Source organism: Balaenoptera physalus (genome assembly GCF_965194825.1).
Source record: "Balaenoptera physalus genome assembly, chromosome: 12".
In the NCBI taxonomy this organism is placed as follows: domain Eukaryota; kingdom Metazoa; phylum Chordata; class Mammalia; order Artiodactyla; family Balaenopteridae; genus Balaenoptera; species Balaenoptera physalus.
Genome location: NC_138897.1, coordinates 73,747,400 through 73,775,316, shown reverse-complemented (window position 1 = coordinate 73,775,316; position 27,917 = coordinate 73,747,400). Strand labels below are relative to the sequence as shown.

General features: G+C 50.2%; 1 protein-coding gene across 2 annotated transcripts in view; it reads left to right on the top strand.

The window, feature by feature from the left end:
* MN1 (MN1 proto-oncogene, transcriptional regulator) overlaps positions 1-27,917 on the top strand; it is a 50,120-nt gene that overhangs the window by 8,477 nt on the left and 13,726 nt on the right. The window contains exon 2 of one of the 2 annotated variants that reach the window (XM_082416264.1): positions 1,703-3,915. The exons of the other annotated variant lie outside the window; for it this stretch is intronic. Within the exon in view, the coding sequence (XP_082272390.1) occupies positions 1,703-1,773 (71 nt within the window). The 3' untranslated portion in view covers positions 1,774-3,915. Of the gene's footprint in view, positions 1-1,702; positions 3,916-27,917 lie in introns of those variants that run through there. 2 annotated transcript variants of the gene reach the window in all.

Below are 27,917 nucleotides of genomic sequence, written 5' to 3'. Positions count from 1 at the left end.
TTGCGTGCCACCCACCTCCCCTTCCTGGCAGGACACCTGGGAAGTTGTGTTAATGCCTCCCCATCTTTTCCTAGTCAGCCAACCTACAGCTTGAGTTCCCTTCTGTGTGCCAGCATCTTTGGGAAAAAAAGTTACCAGTTCTGGTGTCTGCAGCATCATTCAGAGGCAACGCCTAATTTGACCTTTGTTCCTAATGAATAACTGTTTTGTCTCTTCTTAACTATTAGAGTTTCATTGAAAAACTGGAGACTTGTTGGGATGGTAGGAGGCAGGCAGTCTTCAGAGGGCACCTCCTTGACGTTTGATGGGGGGTCCGGGGCTGGAGTGGGGTCTACTTGGCAGAGACCAGACCAATCGGCTAGGGCATCATTGGTGTATGGGGATATGGATATATATTCTTAAGACACAAAGGACCCGCGTTTGTCAGTATCTCGCCTGGCTTTGGTGACAGATGTCCGGTCCCAGTTCTCCTTTGCATTCTAAGCACTCTTTCCCCACCAGGCCTGGAGGACTTTAAGGTGGGTGGGGTGGGGGTCAGTAAATGGACCACCATTGCCGTTAAAATAATAATAGTTTTTTTTTTTAACCTAAAGATGACTGGGCTACGGTAGCTATCCATTTTATTTTTTAATGGGGCCTTTTTACGTAACATCATTTCCTACCTCACCGCCCCCCCCCCCCCACAATTCCTACCTTTTTCTTTTAAATACTCACTGAATTTCCTTGGTTTCACCAGGCTGAGTATTACCATGGAGTCAGTAGCTGGCGATTTAACCGTGTCTTAAAAAAATACACCCCCCATCCTCACCTTCTCTTAAGGTTCTTTTCCTCTGCCTTAGTTTTCCTAGTCCACATCCTGCATCTTGCCATCTCTTGACCCAGGGTTTAAGGTGATGGTAGGTTTTAGGAGAAGGGGATGGGGGCGGGAGGAGGGGGAGGGGAAGTGCGGCAGGAGTTGGGTGGCTCAGAACTCGCTGGAATACACGCCCGCCTGTCCCGCGTAGCTTTCCCGCTTGGGTTTTCTAATTCATGAATGCGGCCTTGCTGCTTTTCTCTTTGTTCGCCTATTGCCCAGCCCGGGACGCCGCTGTCTCATTTGAAGCTGGGTGTTTAGCATGCACAGCAGACGCTGCGGCCAGCATCAGCATTCTCCAGGCTTCTCCCAGGCAAGGCCATAAATTGGTTAGTTTGGGACCCTCTGCTGCCTCTCCCTTTTTCCCCCCCTCCCTCCTTTTTAAAATGGAGTTGGACCCAGCATCCTGTTTGCTCTGCCCCCCTTCTCTTTTATTTTCTTGTACACAACATCTCGGGCCTGCCGATCGATAACTGGTTAGCACAAATCCCAGCCCCTGTCACTTCTACCTGGCTTGGTCTGGCTGCCCCTCCCCCTCCCCCTTCTCCCATTCCCCCCCCCCACAGTAATTAAGACCACATTGGCCAAAATGGGGTGAGAAGAGTTAAAAAGAAAAAAAAACCACGATTTAGAGAATTAATAAAGGAAAACCAGTAGCGCTTTGCCTGCAAGTTTTTTGAAGGGCCTTAGGTGCAGAGGAATTGGGTGGTTTTAACGAGATTTTTTTTAAGGTGTTGCACTGTTCCCTTCCCAGTCGGACTAATGTTCCTTTGCAGAAAAAAAATGCAGACTGTGAATGAAGAAATGTCATTAAAGAAATGTTTTGTTTTGTTTGTTTCATTATCACAGTCAGACGAAGGAAAATATTTTTTTGGAAACAGATGCTAGTCACTTTGGGGTTGATTTCCCCTGTATACTAAACTCAGCCCTCCCCTGCATACGGGAGACGGAAACTTCCTCCAGGGACCCGCTTCGGGGCTGGCCGCCTTAGAAGCCTCGGCAGGGACACCCACTTGACCTCCTTTGTTTTCCACTCTGTGATGTGGGAAGGACAGTTTCCTAGATAAAGCCCCGAATTGAGGTCACTCGCAGCTTCTACAGCCTTGGGGCTTCTAGTTAAGGCTTTATAAGGTATCTGCATATGATTCCTGCTCCCTTACTGGTAGTAAATAAGGATGATTAAACTTTTCATTATGATAACACCCTGCAGCTCCATCTGCACATATTGTATAAATAGGTACACAGAGCCTTCAACGGCCCCCGAGTGCCCTGGCTGAAAATCAGAGTGAAGTGCACCACTTTGAAATAGAATTGAGAAAAAAAGAATTGAAAGGAAAGCGTCCTGCTTTTCCATAAACACATGCCTAGGGTCCCATCAGCCATGAAGCAGCTTTGAATATACCTTTTCCAGGTTCCAGCCCCAGCAAGCACTTTCTTTGACCGCCTGCCCCCGCCTTTCAGGCAAAGCCCAATTTTGTAATGATATTTTATTTTGTCACGCCATAAAACACGCCAGTACTAATGTGATTAAATATTAACACTGTTTCTGAAATTCTTCGCTCCAATGACAAAATACTAGTCGGTCTTTAACAAAATGATCGTGCTTAGGTTGGAGAGAACGAATAAGTCTTTAGAACTGCACAAGCTGTGTAGCCTCTGGGACGTGCCCGGATTGTCTTATGGGGTTTAGATGTCCTTTGGAGGGGAGGGAAGTCTACTGGCAAGTAACACTTCTCACAAAGTCTAGGCCAGAATCACATGTGATGATGATTTTTTTTTTAACCAGGAAAGTAAGCCTCTCCAAATTATGCTTCCTCTGACTTCTTAACCCGCCAAACAACTCTTATATCATAAAGCTCTACGTCTCATCATGAGATTCTGTTTGCACAAAGTTGGGATGGGGGAAGGGTGAGGTTGTGCAAAGGGAAAAAAAAACACAACAACCAAAAAACCAGCCTGAGTTTGGGCCTATTCAGACATCTATTAAATCAGTGAGGATCACATAAATTTGAAATTAGTTTGCAAAATCATCCACCTATCTTAGTAATAGCTGTGTGGCTATGGAGGAATTTCAAAACAGAGAAAGAGAAATAATGATAGTTTGTAGATAAAGGATATTAAGCCTAAAAAAGTATGTCCCCCGCCCCCACCCCCGGCCCCTTACAATTTTCAAAACTTGAATTAACTGTATTCCCATAATAAGTTTACCATTGCCAAACTTCTATTCCGTTGGTTGTTCTCTATCTTGAAATCCGGAGATGTCTAGAAACGCTCTCACACACAGTGAAACGGGAGAGGTCTCCGTATACACTTTTGCATGCAATTCTGCCCTTTTTGGAGGTATGATATTTTTACAGTGATGCGGGAGAAATTTTTGGAATTTCATGCTTCTCTCAGTGTTCCAGTCGGAACACAGTAAGCAGTGCTAAGAAATACTAGTCAGGCAGGATTTGAACATTGAATTTCCTTAGACATGGGGCAGGCTTGGGGTAAGAGTGGGAGGGCTCCTAGTGCTGTTTTTCTGAGTCATTTCCCTCACTCCTTACACCGTGGAGAGAATTTTTAAGGCGCCCTCAAAGTGGTTTTGGGAAGGCAAGGAGCCTCTCACTCCTGTTTCCCCCAAAAATCACCCAGCACGGGTTGCATGCCTTCATGTGACTTTTGCAGCATCCGGAAGATGTAACCCAAAACTTCGCAGGTGTTAATCAGGGGTAATGTAAACAGATAGGAGCCCCCTTTGTGCAGCTGACGGTCTGGGCCTGCCTGCTCCCTGGCTAGTCCGGGACATACTACTACTCTTCTTTGGTGCTTGTTCAATATTTCATGGTTGTAATAAACCTGTCTTCTTTGCCCGCATCCTGACATAAAATCCCCACCTAGCACACATCTGCAATTATACATTTCTACTAAATATTAATAAAGGACAAGGATTTCTAAGGGCCTGAAGCTTATTGGTGTTGAACTTACGGTTTCTGCCACTGGATTTTTCTGGCTGTTTTGATTTTAAATAGCCTCTGCCTTCTAATATGTAATATATACTTATATATTCTCCTATATATATATATATATATATATATATATATATATATATATACAATATTTGTAGATTGAAGGCATTTTCTCAGGATAGCTTTCTTTAGCTTTCTTAATTTAAATCTAAATTCATTTAGATTTCTTGTGAGGCCCCTTCAGACCGGAAGTAAGAGACTGTTGCAATGTACTTCTATTTTATTGAGATTTCTAGGAAAGGAGTGAGGGTTGGTTAATCTAATTTCTCCTTCTAGAATGAAATTCTGTGATTCCTGATATGATTTTGTTTGCCTGACAGAGGTATTTAAATTTCCAAAAAAAATCTTAATAGGTCCTGAAAATACGGCTGCCCTTGCCAAGAAGTTACTTGATACTCTCTGCTGATATAAAATATACATCTTTAATAAACAGTCCAGGAGGACCAGGTGAAATTAGAGGAGGGAAATTCTTCCCACTCTGGAAGGGCAAACTTGAGTGTATCCTTGGGATTTCACAGGATCTCCTGAACTCACTCCATGCTGGAAGCTTTAGCAAAATCACCTTTCTGTCCACTTGAGTGACAATAACCTTGGGTCGTATTCTTTGCCCAGGGAGTGATCTGCTTTGCCGAAAGCATTTAGGAGATAAATATTTCTAGTTAGGAATACTGTATTTGCCTTGGTTTGGTTAATTTTAGAGATTAAAAGTCTATAGCTTTATGTAATAGGATCAAATGTCCGGGGAGTGTGTAAGGGCAAGTAGGCCTCCCAAGCACACTGCAATATAAAAACACCAAACCTCTTGTGCCAGAGGGGACCTGAATCTATTGGGGGGGTCCCCTGTAACTAGTGGGTGCACCTTATATTCTTCCCACGATGCCCCTCTGCTTGTTCCACCCAAGTCTTCAGTCTGGAAGGGCTGGAATAACCCAGCTTCATCGTTTTGACTCAAGTCAGATTTTGACTTGCCCAGCGATGTGTTTGTTTTAGGATGATGTCTATTTTTAGGCGTGTCTTGGGTGGACAGATTTGAGTGTGGGTTTTGATTGCTAGTGGCGGACATGTGGATACATACGTGAGTGCATGATTGAGAAGAGAGACATTTGGGGGAAAATTTTCAAGTTTCCTTGCCTTCTGGTACACCCTGGAGCCCAGCAAAGTGGTCTGGGGGCTGGCTTGAAAGAGTGTGGTTGAGGTGCGATGTCCGGTCTGGGTCTATCTGCAGCCCACAGGAGGAGAGCAGGGCCCATGCAATTCAGCGTGGGAAGGAGCCCCCCCAAACCCCTCACCCCACCCCAGCGTACGCACATATACATATGCATGGCCAAGTGTATTTCCATCAAATCATCCAGCTACTCCTTTAGTTTACCGTTAATCTGCTTTCCGAAAGCAGAGTTGGGGGGCGCGCGGTGGCAGGGAGAGAAACTAAACCTTCAGTCTCTTTGGCCTTAGCTGACAGGTTCTGATTCTGTAAAGGACTGAATGAGCGCAAGTCCTAAAAATAGAGGAGGATTTTGAAGATCCTAATTATGAAATCTCGGCCTCCTGGGCCTCCTGGGCTGGGGGTGACTTTGATCTGGAGTATTTCGGTAGCAGACGTGCGTCGCCTCTTGCTGAGTTTTGCGCGTGGAGGTGTCTCTCTGTCTGAGTTCAGCTAACACCACTCTCCAGCCGGGAGAGGAATCTTTGAATTGGTGCCCACCCACCCCTCCCCCACGCCCCCTCCCAGTTGTGGGAAGCGGGCGCTGCTTCTCATTTATGGAAATTCCTCTCCTTTATTGTAATCTTTTGGTACCAACGACTTGGCGGAGAGGACGGTGGGCTTTTGAATTAGTCACAGCTTTGCCTTCAGGGACCCTCTGTGTCCTGGTGCACAGCAGCTCAGCCGATGGTCTCCTCAACTCATGAATGGGACCGGAAGGAAGAGATGGCTCTGGGACCCTGGCACATCACGTTTTGCTGGTTGGGTCGCCCAGTGCCGAGGCGGCCCTGATCATTTTCTGCCATCTTCCAGTGACACGACAGCACACATCCACACGCAGCCTCACGGGGCCATCAGTGACTTTAGGGTGTGGGTAAGAAGCTACGCCATGGATGTGCACTTCAGGGGCCCAGAACCCCCAGCTTATTTTGTGACCGGGATGGAAAAGCAGAGTTAAGTTTAATATACTTGAACGAGGAGGGGCGTTTGAGAGCCATCATTCTCACGGGGGGTAATTATTGCAGGACTCCGAGGCCTGCTTTGTTTGCTGGCTTGCATTTTAATCAGCGGCCTCTGAGGTTTGGGAAGCAAGTGGAGGGTCTGCTCCCAACATGGTGTTTGCCCAGAAAGGACACGGGGTGTGGAGTGGCGGAGAGGCTTCCCAGCATCGTGAAATCCATGGGGCTCTTTCTGGGCCCGATAGCTTCAAGTTTTGGCCCCGCAAGACCACTTCGAACTGGCATCCCTGATACCTACTACTGGGGGGTCCGTCATAGCCCCAGCATCCCAAATTCTCATTTTCCTTCTTGGCTGAGAAAGCTGGTAGGTTTTCATCACCTCCGCATCCTCACCAAGCAGGATCAGAGGGAGAACTTTATAGTGGTCGTGTGCTGATCCTTTCACGATTTCTGCATCATCATAAGGACCCAAATGCCCTTTAAACATAACGGCAATTGAATTGAACAGTTTGGAGGTCTTAGCGCATTCATGATAACAAATTGGCTCTCTGAATGTCCCAGAAGGAACATCTTATGTGGGATAGACTTTTCCCCGAAGAGGGGGAACCTCCAATAAACAACCCAACACAAACTCACATGGTAGGGGGAAAGCAGGTTTTTATGTTCTGATCATGAAAGCTCAGGGGTCCAGCGAACTCAGCTCGCCCCACTTCCTCTGTAGCTGGTAGGATGGATTGTGTGACCCAAAGGCTCTGTCTTCTTCCTGTCTTTGACATCTCTGGGGAAGATCTTGGACTCTTCATGGAACGATTGGCCCTGGGATTCCGATTCTTAGGAGAGATCTCTGATTTTCTGGGTCTCAGTATGACTTACCTCTGCTAGTGTTCAGTGTAAGTGAATCAGGTGTGTCGGAAAATGATTTAGGAAAACAAGGAGACCCTTCTGTGAAGGCATCTTTGGGGCCCACTGACGCGGATGGTCTTTGGAAAGTTGGAGGGAACCAGCTCTTGTTTTTATCCTGCATGTGTCAAAACCCCCCTCCAGGGTGACTCAGAAATAGATGACATTGTCATGCCTTCAGAGGAGATGCGGACTAACTTGGGTGCTGAGACCCTTCTGGGCCTTACCCCACCCTGCTCCCTCTTCCAGCAGACCGTCTTCTGAGAACTAAGTGGCCCGGAGATGCAATCTGAGGACTTAAGATAAGTTTTCCCTTCTAATTGATGATGATAATTTAAAGAGTGTTTGGGCATGAAGGTTTCATTTGCTCTCAGAGCTTGGGTCAACACTTTCACTGGAATGGGGTGGGCTTGCGCCTTTCTGGCACAGCTGGCTTTGCCTGGTATGACTGGAGGAATCTGTCTGCCCCCAGTTTGAGAGCCCCATTGGTGGTGCTCCTGGTCGTATTTGGGAGCTCCTGCAATGAGAGGAGACACACACACACACACACACACATGCACACGCACTTGTACACAACACACACACACACACACCTTGCCCCCTGTTCATCCAATCATCCAGGGCAGGGTGAGATGTGGAAAAGATATGACCCTTTAAAGTTACCATGAAGCAGTGTTTTTCAGATGCCCTTGGATCTGGAAACACAAGTATTGTCGAGTGATTGGCAACGACCACCAGGAATAAAATACTTCTGAGGGACCATCTTATGATCAGAGAAGGGTTGGGGAAGTCGGCAGAAAACATAGCCTGCTTTGAAATCCCCAGAGCTCAGCCTTCCAGAGAAAGCCAGGCTTGGTTGAGAGTTCACTGGGAAGTAAGCGGGTTCTACCCTGACTGCATGGGCTGTTGGAAAAGTCCTTGAAATTCAAGGGCCTGAGTCCTGATGTGGACACTCTGTCCTTTCCTCTGAGCCGAAAGGCAGAGAGAGAAACAGCCCCAGTTAGGAAGACTGGATGGAGATGAGGGTGCAGTTTATTTTCTCCGGGGGCGGGGGCAGGTGATCAAGGGATGGTTGGAGAGGGGAGAAGTGTGTCCCTATGAGTCAAAATGTTATTTACTGACACGGGGTTTAGGAGTGGAAAATAATTTGTAAGTGTGGAAGTCATTTTTAATAACACCTCCCGGGCGAGGCTGGGGGTGAGGAAATTGCTTGGGGGCTGGTGTTGGCCATCATAAAGGAAAGAAAGTTCTTGGCTCAGCTCTCCCTGCTGGGCCTGGGGCTTCCACGTGACCGCAGATATATGGGGGAAATAGATGTGGGGAACCCAGCCTAGGGCTGATGACCACGTCATGGGTCTCTTAGCAGTCAGAGCCCCTTTCTGTGTAGTTAGTGGCCAAGCTAGCCATGCGGGGCCAGGGTGTGGGGCGCGGGGATGAAGACCCAGATGGGCCCTGGGTGGATCAAGCCTCGTAACGTGGCCGTGGCTAACTTCTCCTGCAGAGAAGCTGGTCCCACGAGGCCTGCTGCGGAAGCATCGAGTTTCACAGATGCACCCAGATCTTTCCATAAAAGAGGGACGATGGGGGTGGGAAAAAGGAGTGACCTTTTCCCTGGTGACCCCATAAAGTGACCACTGATGCTTCTCTCCCAGCACTGAGCCTCTTTAGGGATAATCTTGCCTATTACAGACCTTGCAGGCAGGTCCCACTGTCTTAAAATGCAAGCAGTGCCCTCCCACACAATACATACATTTTTTTTCCATTTTCTGAATGGTGGGCAAAAAGGGAAGGCAAGTAAATGACAAATTCAGCAAGAGGAAGATTTCCCTGACTCGAGATAAGCCAAGTGTGGAAAGGAGCTGGATGAATTAGAGGTTCACTTTCCTCCCCTTCAGTGGACCCACGGTCCAGCCATCAGCAGGCCTAATTGGCTCAAAGCAAATTGACCATTTTCATCTCCTGCGATGTAACTTTTGGTGGTGGTTTAGTATTTGAGGGAAGGGAGGCTGTGGACCAAAATCTGGCTTTTTTAAACAGGAGCAATTTCACGATCTTTATGCCGTGACTATTTCTAAATTGTCTGGGCATAAAGCTCTGGATGCCTTTTGCCGGTTTCTGCTTGTGCATGCAGGCATGCGCACCCCGACTCGAGTATACACATGAGCGCACACACACACACATGAACACACGCAGGCCTGAGAAGTCTTAATAAGAAATGAAAAAATAAATTAATTTTTTCCCCAAGAAGCAGCTCATGCGAAGTTTTGGCCCTGTTCAGTTTTAAGTAGAAGCTTATTGATCTCCGTGTGGTCAATTTTTGCCGAATTTGTAATCCTGTTAGGCCTCCAGGAGAGGCGTGATTAATTTACTTGTACATTTCACTATTTGGGGTCAGTTTAGTTAATAAGCATTTATTTTGTGCTCAGTGTGTGTGAAGCATTTTGCCGGGATTAGAAGTGTGTGTGTGTATGTGTGTGTGTGTGACCGTGTGCACTAATGGGCCCCCTTGGCCGTCACGGAATAAAGGCCCCCAGTTGAGGTTCCCACCACTTCCTCAGGACAGGAAGGGAGGGCGAGGCCCCTCCAAGCATCACTTGTCTGGGAGGAGGGAGGAAAAGCCCAATCCAACAAACTCAGCCCCCCAGAGCCTTGGAGACGGCCAAAGAACATCGGCTTCCTTCTGGTGTCTTGGTCCCCGGAAAGTTTTCAAGCATTAATTCTTAATTGACTGGGAGCTGAGCACAGACGTGGAGAAGAGTAAAGAATCTTAAACCTCTCTGGGGCACCGTCCATGCTGCTTCTTGACAAACAGTGGTGCTGAGTGTTTGTGCGTGCGTGTGTGTGTGTGTGTGTGTGTGTGTGTGTAACTTTTAAAGAAACGCGTGGTTTGACTTCCAAAGAAGGAAGAAAAAGTATGCGTAAGTCTCGAAAGCTGGGAAAAAGAAAACCAGAGCAAAACAGCCCGCAGCTTTGGCCTTTCCGAACACCGAGTCTCAGAAGGGGAGAGTGTGTCATTCTTGATGGTGCGAGCTCTTTAGCCAGGCATCTCTGGGTACACCCCCTCCCTTTCTTCCTGGGCTCCCTACAGCCTTCCTGTCTCTCTGTCTCTGGATGATGGGTTAAAATTCCACTTTTATTATTATTTTTTAAAAGACAGATTTTGGCTTAACAATTGTAGAGCAAATGGGTTTCCTGAGCCACCCTCCCCTCCCCAGTTGCTTAATTCCTTCAACATCAGTTTCTACTGAGTCCTTGCCTTTGCAGAGCGAGGGCTGGACAGGAGTATTTTCGGCGCTGAGCCAGCCTGAAATGAACTTGAGGCGCTGGGAAAACAGGCATTTGGAGAGATGAGGATACAATTTCTTTTTTTATGTGGGCCCGTTAAAGTCTAATGGACATCGGTCTGGCCTTAAATTTGGAGATGGTCTTTATCTAACCCTTAAAACCAGAATCGTTTCCGGTAATTACGACACCCCTGGCTAGACCACTAAATCTTCCAGCAGCTTGTCTGGAAGGAGGTGGCGAGGTGGGAGGAACAGAGGGGCACACCTGTTACCTGTATCAGCTATAATTATGACATTTCTGGGCTCCTGGTTTGAAAGGGAGAATTTATGGACTGAGCTTTGCCGGAAGAGAGCGGCCCAAGGCGTTCTGGCTCATGGCAGCGAAATCACACCGAGAGGCCCCACGCTCGGTGTCCATCACAGCCCTTGCATTTCCTTAATGAATTAATTTAGCTCCCTGACATTTGGTATTAAGTAAGTAGTTATTTTGGAAATCCAAGAGAGAAAGAGCTGGAAGACTTTTTTTAAAAAAACAAAAACAAAAAACAACTTTTTGGAAAAAAGAAAAAGTATTGCATTTTGAAGTTGGAGACCACTGGGCATTCAGGCATGTGCTACTGTTGGGGGAACCCGTTTGGTGGGACGTGGCAAGGACGTGGCAAAACCGCCCGGCCCCATCCCCGCCTGTGTTTTTGCTTCTCTACGGAGGGGATTTTTCCATTGTTAAAGCCGTTGGAGGCCGCAACACCCAAGCTCCCTGCAGTTTGTTTGGAAGTATTGTTTAGATTATTCTCACTTTTCAAATTGAGAGAAACTTAGTTTAATGGGAAAATAGCAGTATTGCTATCTTGGTGTGTTTGCTTTAGTGTTTAAAAATAGTTTGTTTTCATATCCTGAATTTCATCCTTTCCTTGTTTGCTTGTTTGATGGAAACCCGTGAGTGTGTGTGTGTGTGTGTGTGTGTGTGTGTGTTCGGGGTGGATACACACGCAGGCAGTCAAATGGTTGCAATCATGCAGCCAAAAATCGGTTGCAATTTGAAAGCTGGCTAAAGGGACCCAGAGCGCTTGCTTTTAACTTAAACCATCTCGTCCCTTCCTCTCCCATCAGCACATCACTCCCAACCCCCTCAGCAATATTTATTTCTTCCTTAAAAAAAGGAATGCTGGGCCTGTTTGCTGAGGTCCCTGTTGGAATAGATTTTCAGGGGTTATGTATTAAATGTGTCTGAGGGTGATTTCAGCCCTCAGCCTGGTCGTCCCACTACTAATGGTAGTAGGGCCTATTATAGAGAGGCAAAGAATATTGTAAATGGCTTATGCAGAAAAACCATTTAGATAAAAATGCAATTTTCCCTTCTGCATAGAGTGCTAAGAATTAATAGCATATTCTTTCTAAATGGGTATTTTTATATTATATTTTCCTCCTAATGAAATTCTTTTCCCAAACAGGAACATGTTTCATTTTAAACTTTAGAGTAAAATTGATCTGTTTTTAAGCCTGCAAAAACTAGTGTCCCAGTTTTCAGTAGGCCCCTTCCCTCCCTACTCTGTGCGCAAGATTTTTGAAGTTAGATCCTGCAGAGGATGGAATGGTGATTCTGTCTCTTCCCTGTCCATGTTAAGTTAAGGCTGAGAACAGGGAGAGGGGCTGGGTTCGCCCACATTTTGGTTTTTCTCGTCCTTCTTCCTGGGGTGGGTTTGGGAGGGTTTGATGGTTTCCACCAATAGAGAAACTGGTCTTGAAATTTGAACTGTCTGTGTTTGGTGCCCCTCAACCCCTCACCTTCCTGGGTAGGAGGCTCACCTCTCTTGCCCCAGGGAATTCCCCATCATCCTCTTGGTGCGTCCCTTTCTCCCCTGCTTTTTCATTGCTTCAGAGGAAGCCTGGGCGCTCACTGCCTGCTCCCCTTTATGTGACAGCTGTGTAAGAGGATGCTTTTAGCCCCAGAGCACCCACCGAGGGGCAGTTCTGTGGGTCAGCTCTCTGCCAGGGCCTCTGTGGCCATTTTGGGAGGAGTGGAAATTCAGAACTTCTTAGAAGGCCTACTTTGTGCATTCCAGCAGATCTTTGCGGCAGCATTGCTGTGGAAAGTCTTTGAGAGCTTATTTTGCCGGCTGCCATGGGCCACTGTCTGCTGACCCAATTTTTCCTGCCAGGGTGTGCGTATGTGGAGATACTGGGTAGATTTGTGTTGGCAACTGAGATGTCCATACGTGACGGAGGGTGAAGCTGCAGTGTCACGGTAGCTGGATATCCTGGAAAATATGCTTGTAATTTTCACTATTGAAATAGCATGAAGGTGAACGTTTAGGCAAAATTATGGAATGGGAAAAAAACTTCTCTCATTTTTGTGCCCCTTTTCCACAACGTTTTCCAGCCGAGAGATCCAAGGCCCAGAGAGGGCAAGCAACTCAGCCAAGGTCACACAGCACAGCTGCACAGCAAGGATTGCACTATAGCTGAACTTCAGCCTTGACCTTGCCTTACTGCCTCTTGACCCCTCACCTGGGAGCTAGGATCTGATTTTGCTGAGCCTGTGCAAACCAGGGTCTAGGTCTTCTTAAACCAGAAGTTTCCAAACCTTTTGTAGGAAGCACCAATGTAGGACACACATTCCTGATGACAGCAGCACTGTTCCCCTTCCTCTTTCAGAGCTACAGGAGGTATAGGTTGTATAGGAGATGATTCTTGACCTTGGGGAAGCCACAGTAGCACCAGATCCTGCCAGATGGGTGGTCTAGATTTCAGGCCTGGCTCTTTGACTCTTCTGAGCTATGTGACTATCACCTCTTCAGTGCTCCCAGCTTGGTTTCCTCATAAAATTGAAAAAAGGGGAAAAAAAAAAAATAGTGCATATCTCATGGAAGTATTATGAAGACTAAATGGGATGATTTTAGCTAAATAGGACTAAATAGGATGATTATAATGATGTGGTTAAGAGCACAGGCTCTGGTAGATTACTTGGGTTCAAACCCAAGCAACTGCACTTCCTAGCTGTGTGACCTTGGGTAGGCTACTGAACTTCTCTGTGCTTCCATTTCCTCATCAGGGAAAGAGGATAATAGTTCATACCTCGTGGGTGGCGGGGTGGTGGGGGAGGATTCGGTGAGTTAATATATGCCTGAGTAGATGCTCAGAAGACTGCCCAACAATGAGGAAGCACTGTGCCAGCACCAGCTTTTATTAACCTCCTGCTGTATGCCCGGTGTTTCATTTGTAGTGTCATATGACCCTTCGAAGTGCAAGATGGTGTTGCTGCTAGTGTTTGTCCCGTCTTAGGGGCGAGGAAGTGAATAGCAGAGAGGCCATGTGACTTGTCCTGGGCTATGGAGTCGTGCCGGCTGGAGGGGAGCCACGCCAGTCTGTACATCAGGCCCTTAGCACGGGGCCCGGCGCCCGGGGCCATGCTCAGTACATGTTACACGGCCTAGGGCAGGGCTGGGCTGGAACCTGCTGCCCCTGCAGCAGCTGTCTGAGGCCTCACTGTCAGACCCTGTCCTTGTGGGGGGCAGTCAGACCTCGTGCGGACCTCGGTCAGCTGGCCCCAGCCTGATGCGGGCAGCCATGGTGAGGCCCGGGTCCCTGGCGGTGGGATGGCAATGCTCTGGTATTTTTCTTTCACTTGACAGCTCTCCTAGGCTCTGAAGGAACAGTTTTCTGATACACATGAGGAAGGGTCAGCCTTCTCGTGGAAGGAATCTGTGAAATGAGCTGACCCACGGCCCGCGAGCACTTTGATAGGAGCCTGTGCCAGCCATAAACAATCTGGGAGCTGGCAATAAAGAAGTTAGACCCCCGTGTCTGGCACCTCAGGTGGGGCTTCAGGAACCTGGCAGGCTCGGGCTAAACAGGAAGAGAGCAAGCACGAGAGAAAGAGAGGGAGAGAGAGAGAGAGAATGTGCCAGGGAGTGAGTGAGCGAGGTCCCTGGTCCAGGTGAGGGTGGGAGGGCTTAGCTGTCACATGGGCCTGGGTTCGAATCCCAGCTCTGCTACTTGGATGCTGTGTGACCTTGGGCAGATGAATCACAGGTTACAGGACCCACAACACAGGTGTAATCCCTGTGCCCCTCTCAGAGGGTTGCTGAGCCCTGTGCTCTAGGGGCAGCAAGCAGCAGGGTAGGTTGGTGAGAACAAGGGCTTTGGAATCAGCTGGAGGGGAGTCATTCTTTGTTCCCACAGGGGACCCTCGGCCATGTCCCAGCACCTCTCCCAGCCTCAGTGTCTTCAGTGGCAAACTGGGGAGAGTAACACCGCTCCCTGAGGGCCCTGGCCGTGGTCCTTACCCTGGGGTGATGTAACCTCCCAGAGGATGCTTGCCAGTGTCTAGAGACATTTTTGGTTGCCACAGCTGCAGGGAAGGAGGGCACTGCTGGCATTAGGGTAGAGTCCAGGGTTGCTGCTAAACATCCTACAGCACACAGGGGCCGTCCTCACTCCACCTCCTCCCCGACAAAGAATTATCCAGCCCCAAATGCCAAAAGTGCCAAGGCTGAGAATCCCTGAACTACAGTGAGAGATTGAGGTGAGGCTCAAAATAATACTGAAAGCATGGTAGTATGCTAAGTCTGAATGCAAAATGCCCGGCATATTTATTCATTCAACAAACGGGTATCAAGCACTTACCGTGCGGCAATGCTGTTCTAGGCGCCGAGATGCAGTGGGGAACCAGAGAGACAAAAGCTCCTGCCCTCACGGAGCTTACATTCTAGGGGAGGGGACAGACCGACAGACAAACAACAAACAAGAAGAATGTCACAGGGTGGGCAGGGCTGCCAACAGAGAATCAGAAGGGGACGGGCACGAGAGGTTCTAAACAGGGCCACCAGGGAGGCCTCTGTGAGGTGGTGATGGTTAAGCTGAGCCCTGAACGATGAGGACTCAGCCAGTGGTGTGCTGGTAGCCGTTCAACAACTGGCTCTCCAGGGAGGGGGAACGTTCGGCTTAGAGCATTTGCCGATTCCCGTGGTGTAAATACTCCCACCATGGCCCATGTCAAGCTGTAATGTCAGCTGTCAGCCGGCTTGCAGAATTCCTGAATATTTAACAATAGGTTCCCACACCCTGGAGCCAGTCTGGTCCAGCTCTGCAGGAAGGGTGTCCCAGACAAGGGGAGAGCAGGAGCCCTGAGGCAGGACTGAGCTGGCAAGTTCCAGGAACAGGAAGGGGTTGCGTGGGGGGAGAGCCTGTCCAAGCAGGAGGGGCCGGACCACTCAGGGCTTGTCATCACACTCAAGTCAGGAGGGTGGGTTTGATTCTAAGTATGATGGGGTGGGGGGGGCAGGGGAGGGCCTTGGGCACAAGAGGGATGGGACCTCACGGCACATAGTAGATGTGTGATTAATGGTGGTTGCCTCTGAGCCCAGAGTAGCTGAGAAATGTGTTTCCCTTCTCTTCCTTCCTGCCTGGCCCCTTCTGAGGAGGCAGAAACTCTCTTCCAGTAGTTTGGCAGCACCCGGGCCGGGCCACAGGTTAGGGTAGGGCATGTCCCCACCCTCCCCAAGGACAGGGCACTCAGGCCCCACAGGAGCACTCAGCCTGCCGCAGGTGGGGGTCGTGCGGGATGTCTGTCCTCCCCCTGATCTGGGCAGGGCATGGTTCATGTCCTAGCGCAGGGAGACTGTTTCCTTCTTTTCCCAGGCATTGTTCTCCGGGCCCGACAGAGGTCACCGGACAGGAAGGCACAGGACCCGCCGGACTGAGCCTCCGGGTGACCCGGGCCTGGCGTCCACCTTCTGGAGGGTTTTCGTTTGCTTTCCTCCCTGGCTCTCTGAGTTGCAAAGGAATCGTAACAGGCTGCAGTCACTGAGTGCCAATCACACCAAGCCCCATTTTATAGTTGAGAAAACTGAGGCTCAGAGAGGGAAGGTGACCTGCCTGAGGTCACCCAACTGGGAAGTGGGGAACAGAGGGCGGATTCACACCTGGGCCTGACTTGGGAGCCCGTGCTCAGAACCACTAAGGATGAGCTGAGAAGCTGATTTCTCACCGACAGAAGCTCGAAATAATCACTTTGCTCCACACCTGAAACTAACACAATATTGCAAATCAACTATACTTCAATAAAAAAATAAATAAAAAATAAAAACAGAGACTGGCAAAAAAAAAACACAAAACACCAAAACCAAACCAAAGACCAACTCCCAGTCTCGCACACCCTCCTCCTGACAACTGTCAGTCATGTCACTGATTATCCAAATCTTCACCATCTGTTCCCCATGGGTGAAGGGCCAGCAGTCAGAGCCCCAGGCCTGGGGGCCAGGAGGTGGCTTGGTGTGATTGGGCCAAGGCTGTGCAACCTTGCTGAGCCTCAGTGTGCCTGTCCAGCGGGTCAGTTCTGGTATCCCCAGCAGTCAGAGCCCCGTGGGCAGGGAGCATCTGCCTGTGTATCCATCACGTTCTTTCTCTGCACCCTGCACCGTGCTGGAATCGGTGCTGTGAACAAAACAGACGCCACGCCTGCCGAGTGAGGGAATTACCCAGTAAATATATAGAGAAAAAGGACAGTTGCATTAATGATCCACAGGAAATTGGCCAGTGTAAGGAGAGAGGGTCTGGGGCGGGCCCGTTAGCCAGGATGGCAGGGGGCTCTGATGTGTCTGTGGAAAATGAAGACGAAGCAGCATTTTTCCCCCAGGACCTGGCGTTGGCTCCATGGCCAGTAGATGCCCAGTGATTGGATGAATGAAGGAAGGAGCTTTGTCAGCAGTTGGGGTGCATCCTTATGTTGTCCCAGGGCTGGGGGTCAGTACCACCCGAATTCTCCTGAGACCTAGCAGGGATGGTGGGGGCTTCCTCCAGAGGAGCTGGTCCAGGGTCAAGGGTCCCAGCCCCCGTCTCTGCAGGGGTGAGGAGGAAAGGGAGGGAGCCGTGGGCATCGGAATTCCTCATCCCCACTTCACTTGCCCCCTCTCTCCATCCCCAACACTGGTCCTCACCAGCCCCTCCCTTCCATGGGCTCTGCTTGCCCGAGACCCAGGGGCCCAGGACACAGCCCCTGTCCCAGCCAAGGCTTGTTACAGACATCAGGGCCTGACTGACCCTGCTGGGCTGTGAGAGGGGGCTGGAATGTCCTCCGTTAGTCACCTGCCCACTGGCCATTGGAACTGGCTTTTGCATCCCAGGCCTTGGGGAGGAGGACAGCGCAGGAAGTCAGTGCTGCAGCTGTAGCAGCCCTGCCTCTCCCTGCATCGATCCCTTCACCGCCCGCCCTGGGCCTCAGTCTCCTCATCTGTTTTTTGGGTTAAACAGGGTCTTGGTGAGGATCAGGGGAAATAGTGAGAAGCAGTCCAGTGTCTGGCACATCACAGTGGTCACTAAACCCTGGCGTAAGTAAGATGCTTTCCACCTCCTGGGCAGGAGGAATTGAGAACCTGCAAGGGGAAGAGGTGGCACACTGCAGAAAGTGGGGGAGCGGGGGCCCCTTGACAGCATCGCTCCTTTCCTGTGAGCCCTGGGAAATCTGCCTGCAGAGTTTTGGAGGGTGATCTTGGGTGCCATGGATGGTAGCGGTGGTGGCCACTGCAGCTGGCAGAAATTCCCCAGACAGCAGGCTAGATGTTTTAGGATGCAAGTCAGTGAGAAACAGCTTTGAGATAAAAATCGTGCATTTTCTGAAGCCCCTTAGAGTTTTCAATACCCTGGCCCCGCATACCCACTTCTTAGCATCTCTGTTTGTGTAAGGTTTGGAAAATCAGTCCCTTGCTAATGTTAGGGAACTTAGAAAAATCACAGCAGCAATGCTAATAACACGTAAAGCATATTAATCGCACTGTATGTGGATGGTGATGTGTTCTCCATGGGCAGTTATGAGACAAACCATGAGTCACCCTTCAAAACTGTGCCTGGCTGGGAGGAAGCACCCATGACTCTGACCTGCTACTTTGTCATTGGCCTGGGTCAACAACGTGGGACAGAAGTGACCCGTACCCTGTAGGACTTTGCTTCTTGCTTGTGTTTCTCCCCAGATCCATGTGACAGTGAGCAAGTCCGTTTGCTGGAGATTTTTTCCTAGATTTTGCTCTTGGAAAGAAATCTCTTCTGATTCTCTGCCTCAAGCGTTAATTTATAGTTTAATCAAACAAAGCTGGGGCGGGGGGGCAGTGAAAAGGGTACATATAAGGAGCAAAATCCTATCTGCCCAGAGTGGGTTACATCCATGTTCCCCTTGTGTTTTAAAGACTGGTGCAAAAACTTTGCAGGCCATTCCCCGAGGGACAGAAAAACATCTCCAGCTGTGGTTCCCCAGGTGTTTGCCCCATCTCCCTCTCTGCCGTCTCCCCCCTCCTCCTTCTTTTTCCTTCTCTGCCTTTCATTCCTGGAACAATTGTCCGGGCCAGTTCCTTTGGGCTTCTCCACATTCCCTGCCCAAAACAAAAACCATTCTTAACCCCAGATGACCAAGGCCTGTAGTCGTTTTGTCTGGTATGTGGCGTCCGCCTGGGGTTGGGGTTAGATGCATGCTTCCAATTTATATTCGGCGTGCCAGCTTCAAGGGGAGCAGGGGCTGGGGGAGAAAAGGCTTCAAGGAGCGGAGAGCCCAGAACTACCAGATTTCAAGAGAGGAGAGAGAAGGACCACAAGCTCAGGGTCTGAGGCCAGCCCAGGGGGCACAAGCCAGCGGATTCTGGGTCAGGCCAGTCCCCAGCCCTTCATACCCCCTGCCCCCCTCTACTTGTTAGCCACATTGTGGACTTCAGATTTTCCTCTGTATTCTATTTGGTTATTATTAATTTTTAATGAGGTCAGACTGAAAATCCATCTGCCTGGGCCTGCCTGCCTAGGTTTGAAGGCAATTAAACTGGAGACTAACCTCTTAATTAGGGTTTCCCTGTGTAAATCTCATTTGATAAATTCCTTATCATCCTTGGCTTTAACTGCAGCGTGGCCTCGAGAGGGGATTGAGCTCCCCTGGGACCTCTAAGTGAATCCCCCCCAGAGAGGCTGCCCCGCTCTGAAAATGGGGCTCTTCCAGCCAGAACCTCCCCCAGGAAGGGCTGGGAGAGAGGCCCCTTTCAGGGTTAATTAATCAGAAAATGTAGTGGTACCCGGTGATTCCAGAGAACTTGTCTGCCACCTTTTCATTCTTCTGTTCCCCCTTCTGCCTCCCTTCTAGGTCTTTCTTTAAAAAAATTTTTTTTGGGTGAACTGAACTCAGTTAAAGGAAATCTGCAGCATCCCCCCTCCTTCCTTGCCACCCCCCTCCTTCTACCCAAACTGTTTGTCTGTGTGGATGGTTAAATTTTTTTCCTTCCCTTTTTTAAATACAAGTGCGGCTGGGAGTGGAAATGTCAGGGGTCAGGCTTCAGGCAGCGGGGAGCAGGGGGGCAGCCTCAGCTGCTGTCTTTGCCATTCGGGAGAAATCAGAGCTGAGCTTAACCCTTTGGAGCCCAGCCGCTGCCTGTGGGTTCTGGGCACTTCCTCCTACTCCTTTTCACTAGAGTCAGGGGACTTTGTCACCGAGACTTCTTTTTTAGGGTTTTGGGCTGAAAACTACTCCTGTGGTGTTGGGGGGAAGGGGAGTCACAGTGTGACTCCCACATTCACTGCTCTAACCCCGTCAGCATCCCAGGAGGCATCCTACTTCACAGATGGGAAAACTGAGGCCCAGGAGGTGTGGTGACACACTGAGTCTCCCAGCTGATCACAGGTGGGGCTGGGATTGGGGCCCAGCTCTTCTTGTTCTGAACCTTTGATTCCTATTTACTGGAGGCCCCCCCCCCACAAACCTCGAGGGTCCAGTAAAAGGAGAAGCCTGACTCAAGGATGGAGTTTGGACTCCTTAATCACTCTGCAGCCATTGAAAGGGCAGGGGGGCCAGTTTGAGAGCCAAGCTTGTGCCAGTGCCTCCTCTGAGCCACCCATGGCATCCTCACCCCACCATGAAGCCGCTACTTCTGTTGACCCATTTTACAGATGAGAAGGGTGAGGTGCAGAGAGGAAAAGGACCTGCTTGTGGGTGTGGCCGGCAGGTGGTGTAGCCGGATCTGCCCCCCCAACACCCATCTTTCTGCCCATTGGGCCAGGCTGCCCCTAAGCATGGGGACACTGACAGTCCATGGAAACAGGAAAAGCAGTACAGAGCTCGTGCCTCGAGACCACTTGGTCTCCATCACCCATGGAGTTGCCCAAGGGTAACGGCGAGACCATATGGTGTTGATCCCCGAGCCTCGGTTCCTCATCTGTGAAGTGAGGATGATGGCAGTGTCGACCTCGCGGGGTTCTGTAGGGGGGGCTATACCCATTCATACACATTAAGCCTTATGATCAGTGATTTGTACCTGGTAAGCTTCAATACATGTTACTTGTTGTTATTATCATTATTTATTCCTAATCATGGAGGGAAAAAAATGTAGGCACTGATGAAGTCCCAAAGGGAAGAAGCCCCATGTTATGATCAGCACCTCTTTGGATAGCCAGGAGCCAGTGAGAGTTGGGAGTGGGGGGCTCTGACCCAGCCCAGTTCTAGGGGTTGACCTTGGAACCCAGCTCTGTGGCTCTGGGCAAGTCACCTCACCTCTCTGTGCTCCCGTGGTGAGGAGGGAATGCCAACTTCCTTGGTGGGCAGTGGGATGAATCTGGACCTTGAGTCTGCAGGGGGAGCAGAGGAGGGTTGCTTCATCACTTTGCCTTTAATTGGGCAGCGGCTTTGTGATCCACCCTGCTGGCTGGGCCTCAGTTTCCCTGTCTGGAATGGGGAAGCTGCCATGAAGCTTCGAGGAAGTGATACACCCAGACGTGTTCGGCAGCCTCCAAGAAAGCTGCTTAGATGTCAGGGATTATTAGAATAATAGGAAGTGGGATCGTTCTCTGCAGAGTGGAGGGAAATCTGAGCAAAGGGGAGGCACAGCACCCGGCAGCTCCACAACTGTCCAGGGGTCCGTTTGCTCGGTATGTGCCCCTGAGAGGGTACCTCGAGGGTGGTGAGTGATAGTTATGTAGATAAAAGGACCAAGATGATGTTTTGGGGCCTGAGTTTGAATCTTGGTGCCCTCTTTTGTTGTGTGGCCTTGAATGAGTCATTTTGCTACCCTGTGCCTCAGTTTTCTCATCTGTGAAGTAGGCATAGTAGAGCACCTATTTCCTAGGGTGGTTGTGAGGCCTAAGTGAAGTGAGGCATTCAAAGTGTCAGCCTGGCCTCCCACACGATGCCCTGCACTTGGTCCCCAGGCACCGGTCAGTGTGACGACTCAGGCTGAGCTGAGTCTGGAAAGGTCTTTGGAGCCGCCTGAAGCGGAACTTGAATTCTCTCCTTGCCGGCCTGTGGCCTCCCTTCCTCCCTCCCTCTGAAGCCAAAGCCCAGCATCTGTTTCCCCAGGAGCTGTTTAATATTCCGCCGCGGTAAAATGAACTCATTGGAGCCACCCGAAAACAGCTGAATGAACCCCCGGCGCCCGGCGCCCTTTCAGAGCAGCTCCAGACCCCCCTCGGGCCTTGGGGAGGCTGGCAACGATAGCAGCTGTGGGAGAGGGGGCCCCCTTTTCTTCTTGGTGCCCGGGGGAGCCTGTGCCCCCAAATGGGGGCTCCTGGAGGGCCGGGTTGGGGGCTGGAGCCTGGGGAGGGGTGGCCTGGGTTTCCCAGCCTGTTCGGGGCCTCATTTGTACTTCTTGGCTCAGAGGTTCTGTGTGTGAGGCCTCCGTGGGGAGGCTGAGAAAGCTAGGCTTTCTTCAGATTCTTCTCCTGATCCTCCCCCAACCCAGCCTCAAACGGGGGCCCGTGGAGGCAGGAGGCCCCAGCCTGCATGCAGCGCTGCTGGATGATGACGATGATGAAAGTGCGCATCCTTTGAGCATTTGCTGAGCGCCCCTTGTGTTAAGTGTGTCATCTGCACTATCTTATTGACTCTTCAAAACCACCGGCGCAGTTTACTGTCCTTATTCCCATTTGACAGATGAGGAAACTGAGGCCCAAGCTGGCTTGTCCAAGATCACACCGCTAGGAAATGGCCAGGCAGGGCTTCAACCAGAGTCTTCAACCAGGCTCTCTCCTTGGTGGCACATAGATGTCTGCTCCTATTCCTTTGGGATCCAGTGGCCTCTTCTGTAAACGGAGGGCATGGGGGGTGTGTTCTAACATGCCCACCTACAGGATTGTCCTGAGTTAAAGTGACATCATACGAGGAGCATTTCACACAAGCATACAGTTGGCACTCACTGAAGTGCTAGCCGTTATCTTCACTCAATTACTTTGTGATGCCTGTTGCTTGTTCAGTCCCAATCTCAGCAGCCTCTCCCTTCTCCCCTCCCGTGGTTGCTCCTGGGGGGCCTCAGTACTCACCCCAGCTCCCTCGGAAAGCAAATGATAACAAAGTGCTTCCAGGTAAAGCTGAATTAATTTCATGTAATTATCCTTGATAAAATTAAATATTACTTACAATTCGTCTTGGGCAATTTCTATACCAAGAGGTGGTGAAGCATTGGGGTGAGAACAGGCTGAGTTGGCGCCTGCTGGGCCAGGTGCTGGGCTTGTTGGTGGCTGGGTGTGAGCTGCCCCCCGAAGGTCCTTGACACCAGGACTTAAACCCGCAGTGGTGATTTCTCCCCAAGGTAGAGAGTGCTGGGGAGGCCTGAGCAGGAGGACGCAAACAGCCCCTTTCCCCATATTTTATATCTGAGGAGACTCAGCGAGCAGTACCGGGCTTGGTTTTTCCAGCAGATGGCCCTACATGCGTCCTGTCCCGCAAACCTCTCTGGAAGATCCCAATAGTCGACCTCCGGAAACGGAATCCAAGGTTTAGTGTTTTCTCCCCAGGGTTCAAAGCCCAGCAACACCACTTCCCAGCTCTGGGACTTTGGTCAAAACACCTTCTTTCTCTGAACCTCAGTTTTTCTCATCTGTAAAATGGGGGCAATTTTGATCATTCCATGAATTAATGTGGGGGATTGTGGGATTCGTCTGCTGTGCTGGCCAGAGAGGACTTGGGGGAGTGTCTTGTAAGATGAGACCAGCGATTGTCTTGGGTTGGAGTGAGGACTATGGAACTGTTCGTGATCAGTGCTGAGTGCTCTGAATGCCAGTTATCAATATCAGATTATGATTGTCACTTAGTGATGATGTGACCTTGGGCGGGTCCCTGTGGGTCTTCCAATCTCCCTTTACTCATCATCTGGAAAACGGGAATAGTGATGTGTACATTATAGGCTGTCATGAGAATAATGGAAGGTACTGGGGAGAAGTGAGGTTTGGGGTCAGCCACAGAGCAGGTGATCAAGAACCTGGCATCGTCACTATTATTGCTAATATTACCATCACTCTTCTTAGTCTTTAGTCACTGCATATCCTGGCCTCTTTTTTGAGGATTGTGAACTTGGACTATCCAGAGCTTTCATGGGGGAGATGTGAAGGGGAGAACAGGAAGCAGGAGATGTGAGTTTTAATCCTAGCCTGACCTTGACCCATCGTCTGACCTCAGGGAAGTCACTTTATTTCACTGGGCCTCACTTTCTTCCACTCTGTGATTGGACTAGGTCAGATTTACAGATTCAATGTCAAGTGCTAATCTGGATGGATTAGTTCTGGCTGCCTAGAGCATTGTGTTGAGAAAGACTCTGAGGCTGTATCTGGGTTACATGGGAGGGAGTGCCAAGGCTGATGAGCAATGTCTGCCGTGAGCTCAAGAGGAAATAAGTTTCGGTGTGAGTCCCAGGTGGTTGATGATCCTGGAAAACATGACCCTTGTGGCTCCTTCCGGCCCCAATTTACCTCAGTCTATGGAAGCTTCCTATCTGAAAGACGATAGGGCTTTCCTTTTGTAAGAAAACTGGTAGTCACGGCAGCCGCTGACGCAGATTGGGAGAGACTTTGTAGATTATAATTCTGGACCAGCGCTGTCCAATAGAACCTTCTGCAGTGACGGAGATGTCCTATATCTGCACTGCCCAGTACGGTAACCGCTAGCCACAGACAGCTGTCAGACACTTGAAATGTGGTTAGTTGTGAATGAGGAATTGATGTTTAAATTTTATTTAAATTGAAAACAATTAATGTGGCTAGTGGCTACCATATTGGACAGCCTGCTTCTTGACTCCTAGAGCCCCTGAATTCGTAGCGGCCCCCAAGATCATCAGCTTGTTACACCCCCAGCGTGCCATGGACTCTGGATGGGTCGCTGCGTGAAAGCCTGTTGCTGAGCAGCAGCCACCTGCCCCCAGGCAGCTGGAAACCACCTCTGCAAGAGCGTCGCTCAGGTGGGTGAGCTCTGCACAGGACGATAAATGCTTTTCCCCCCTGCTCCGCTCGCCTCCCCAGGGGGCCTGGTTCCCCAGGACTCAGACCCTGCAGTGGGCAAGGCCTGGTCTGGATCAGATCCCCCCGTCAGGTCATGACACGGAGGCCAGCATCTCCTCATCCTGTGGTACCCCAGGAAACAGGCAGGTGTTTCCAGACACAGAGTGGATGGGCCAAGAGGGAAGGCCAGGTGATGGCCTTTAGGAGAGGGAGAATCATTTTTTACTCTTTCCTTCCCTTCTCTCTTCCTTCCTCCCTCTCCCTCTCTTTCTGGTGTGGGGCAAAAGTAGAAAGCCTTTGAAAACTGACTTGGCTTCATCCTGCCTTGGTCACTCCCTAGCTGTGTGATGTTGGGCAAGTCACCCTGCCTCTCTGAACCTGTTTCTACATCCTTTAAAAAGGAATAACGTGTGTACACGCAATGAGCCAAACAAAACCCAAGGGCAAACACTGAAAAAAAAAAAAAGGAATAACAGCTCCGCCCTCCAAAGATTAACAAGAGGACCCAATGGAGTGATATGCAAGAAACGTGTAGGATGGTGTCTGGGGTGTGGTTCCTTTCCCTGGAGGGTAATTTAACTGATTCCCATGCCTGGTGTCAACTTAAAGCTCATCTCAGAGGTTATCCCAGCAGGTCCAGGCTCAGGGTCCATAGGCAGGAAGGGTGGCCGCGCGAGGGTGGTGGTCGGGACTCCTTGTGTCATCGTCGTCCAGCAGGAGGAAATTGTTGGCATTTGTCAGCCGACCCTTCGCGTTTTTCTCTCCATTAAAGGCACCTGCTTCTTGTGCCTTCCTCGCACACCGGTGGGGTCTAAAATAAAAGGGGAGAATTCTAACCTCCAGACTTTGAAGGAAATCTGTTGGCTGGGTTGGGGATCTGGAGAATAAGTGGCTGCAGTTCCTCCATTTCTGGATAGTCTGGAGGGGGTGGCCCTCCTCAGTAGATTTTGGGGAGGGGCAGTGGGCAAACCTCCTAATGAAGTCTTGCTTCATTGGCACCCAGGAAGCCTTGAAAAGCTCCTATTTAGGTCTGTCTGGAGGCCCAGGTGGTGTGGTTTGAATCTTCCTTATTTTAATGATTCTTTAGGGTTTGTTCCTGCCCCCAGGAACTGGCACAGTCAGCACATATTGGTTGAGAGACTTCTATGTGCCAGGTGCCAGGGCCACAGTGGTGAATAGGAGAGACAAGGCTCCTGATTTCATGGAACTCACCTTCTAGAGGCAGTAGCACAGAACAGGACAATTATGAGAAGTTGGGGTTAGCACCAGATGTTATAGCCTGGTGGGCATTGGAGCCCACTGAGGGGCTTGGAGAGACCTACCTGAGTAAGGAGAAAGTGGAATTGTTAGCTAGGTGAAGGGAGAAGTGACAGTAGTGGTCCAGGAAAGGGGAGAGCTGGCAAGAGTAGTGTTGCCACCACTTGGTGACAGCGTACTGCAAACTCCACTGTGAAACCTTCTGAATGAGGAGACAACTGAGTGCTGGCTTCAGCAGGCAGGCCAGAATCCTCTGATTTGGTCACACTTGTTCCCCCAACTTAACCCTCTGTGGCCTCAGTTTCCCCAGTGTACAGCGCCAGCCAGCCCAGTCTTCCTAAGCTCCAGTTCTGCTTTCCTCAGAAGATCACAGGGACAAGGGTCTGTGACCTCTGCCATGGGAGGAGAGGCACTGAGTCTTAATCCTGCTTCTCCATACCTGAGACATAGGCCAAATCCAGAAAATCCTTCCAAGAGGTGGGGTGCGGGTGTTGCAAAATGTGTCTGGCCCTGGGAAAACGTGACAGAAGGCGAGACTGGGGTCGGCTTGGTCACCTAACCCCCACCCTTGTGCCTGCCTCTTCCCACACTCCCTGTCTGGAAGGAATGCCATGGCCCCTGCCTTCCAGGTCGACCCCAGAGACACACTGTGTGCGTTGCACGCCCAGCAAGAACACACAGGGCCGAGCCAGTCCCCTCCGCCATTCCAAGGTAGAGGTTAGCTAGCATTTCCCATCAGTCTATAGCATAATTTAGGATGGGGAACATATACTTGGGTGGCTTCTTTTTTTTTTTTAATTAGTTAATTAATTAATCTCTGGCTGCGTTGGGTCTTCATTGCTGTGTGTGGGCTTTCTCTAGTTGCAGTGAGCGGGGGCTACTCTGTGTTGTGATGCGTGGGCTTCTCATTGCGGTGGCTTCTCTTGTTGCGGAGCACGGGCTCTAGGCGCACGGTCTTCAGTAGTTGTGACACGGGGGCTCAGTAGTTGTGGCTCTAGAGCACAGGGTCAGTAGTTGTGGTGCACGGGCTTAGTTGCTCTGTGGCATGTGGGATCTTCCCAGACCAGGGATCGTCCCCTGCATTGGCAGGCGGATTCTTAACCACTGTGCCACCAGGGAAGTCCCTTGGGTGGCTTCTTTAGGTCATAGAGTTACAGGCCTGGCAGCCGGGACTCCTGACACTTACAGTGGCAGCCCAGAGAGGGCAAGCGATGCACCTGAAGTCACACAGCCAGCTTCAGGTAGGGCTGGTGCTTGTCTTCCTGGAGTAGGGGAGGAGAGCCTAGGGTGGAGGGAAAGCAGGTTGGGGTTTGTTTTTGGCAGACACACCTCTAACCCAGAAAGCCCAAGTCCGGACCTATTGGAACCCCTGGGTGGGTGTGCCAGGCCGGGCGCCCCAGGAACTTTGGTCCCTGTTGTTTGGATGGGAGTGACCAACCAGCTTCTTCCAAGCCCAGACCAGCTTCTACTGCTCCACCCGTCTCCCTTCCCAGGCCAAGCAGATGCCACGGGGTGGTTAAAAGAATACAGACTCTGGACTCACAGAGACCTGGGTTTAGATTCCAGCTCTCCACTTTCTAGCTGTGTGACCTTGGTCCTCATGGGGCTGTTAAGGGGATAAATGAAATCAGCCAGTGAGAAGGTCCTGGCGCAGCCCCGGGGTGGACTCTCTGCCTGCCTGGCCTCTCACCGTCCACTTTGCGCATCACTCTGTCCTTCCCTGAGTCGAGGCTGAGCTGAGAGGGGGTACTCCGGGGCTGTGAGTGCTGGCTGGCTGCCCATCTCCTCCCGCCTGATGTGGGCGACTCGCATTTCCTCAGAGAGCTCACCTTTCTCCTCTTTCATTGCATTTATGGACGTGCTTTAGAATGATTAAAAAAAAAATGTTTTTTTTTTCACAATAACCCCTCTCCCCTACAAGCAGCATTTTACTGTTTTATTAATTTTTAAGTAGGAAGGCAGGATGGTTTCCACTATAGCCAGAGAAGGAAGACCAGGGCCACATGAACGGGGAGGACATTTCTGATTCCCGAAGGGTCACCATGCAAGTCCTCACAGATCAGAGTTGTTTACATGCAAACACCTTTCTCAGGAGCATGTATTGAGCACCTACTGGGTGCCTGGCTGCTCCTTCCTACTTGTGTGAACTTGGACAAGTGATACCACCTCTCTAAGCCTCAGGTTCAGGGGTTGGCAAACTTTCTCTGGAAAGGGCCTGATAGTAAATAT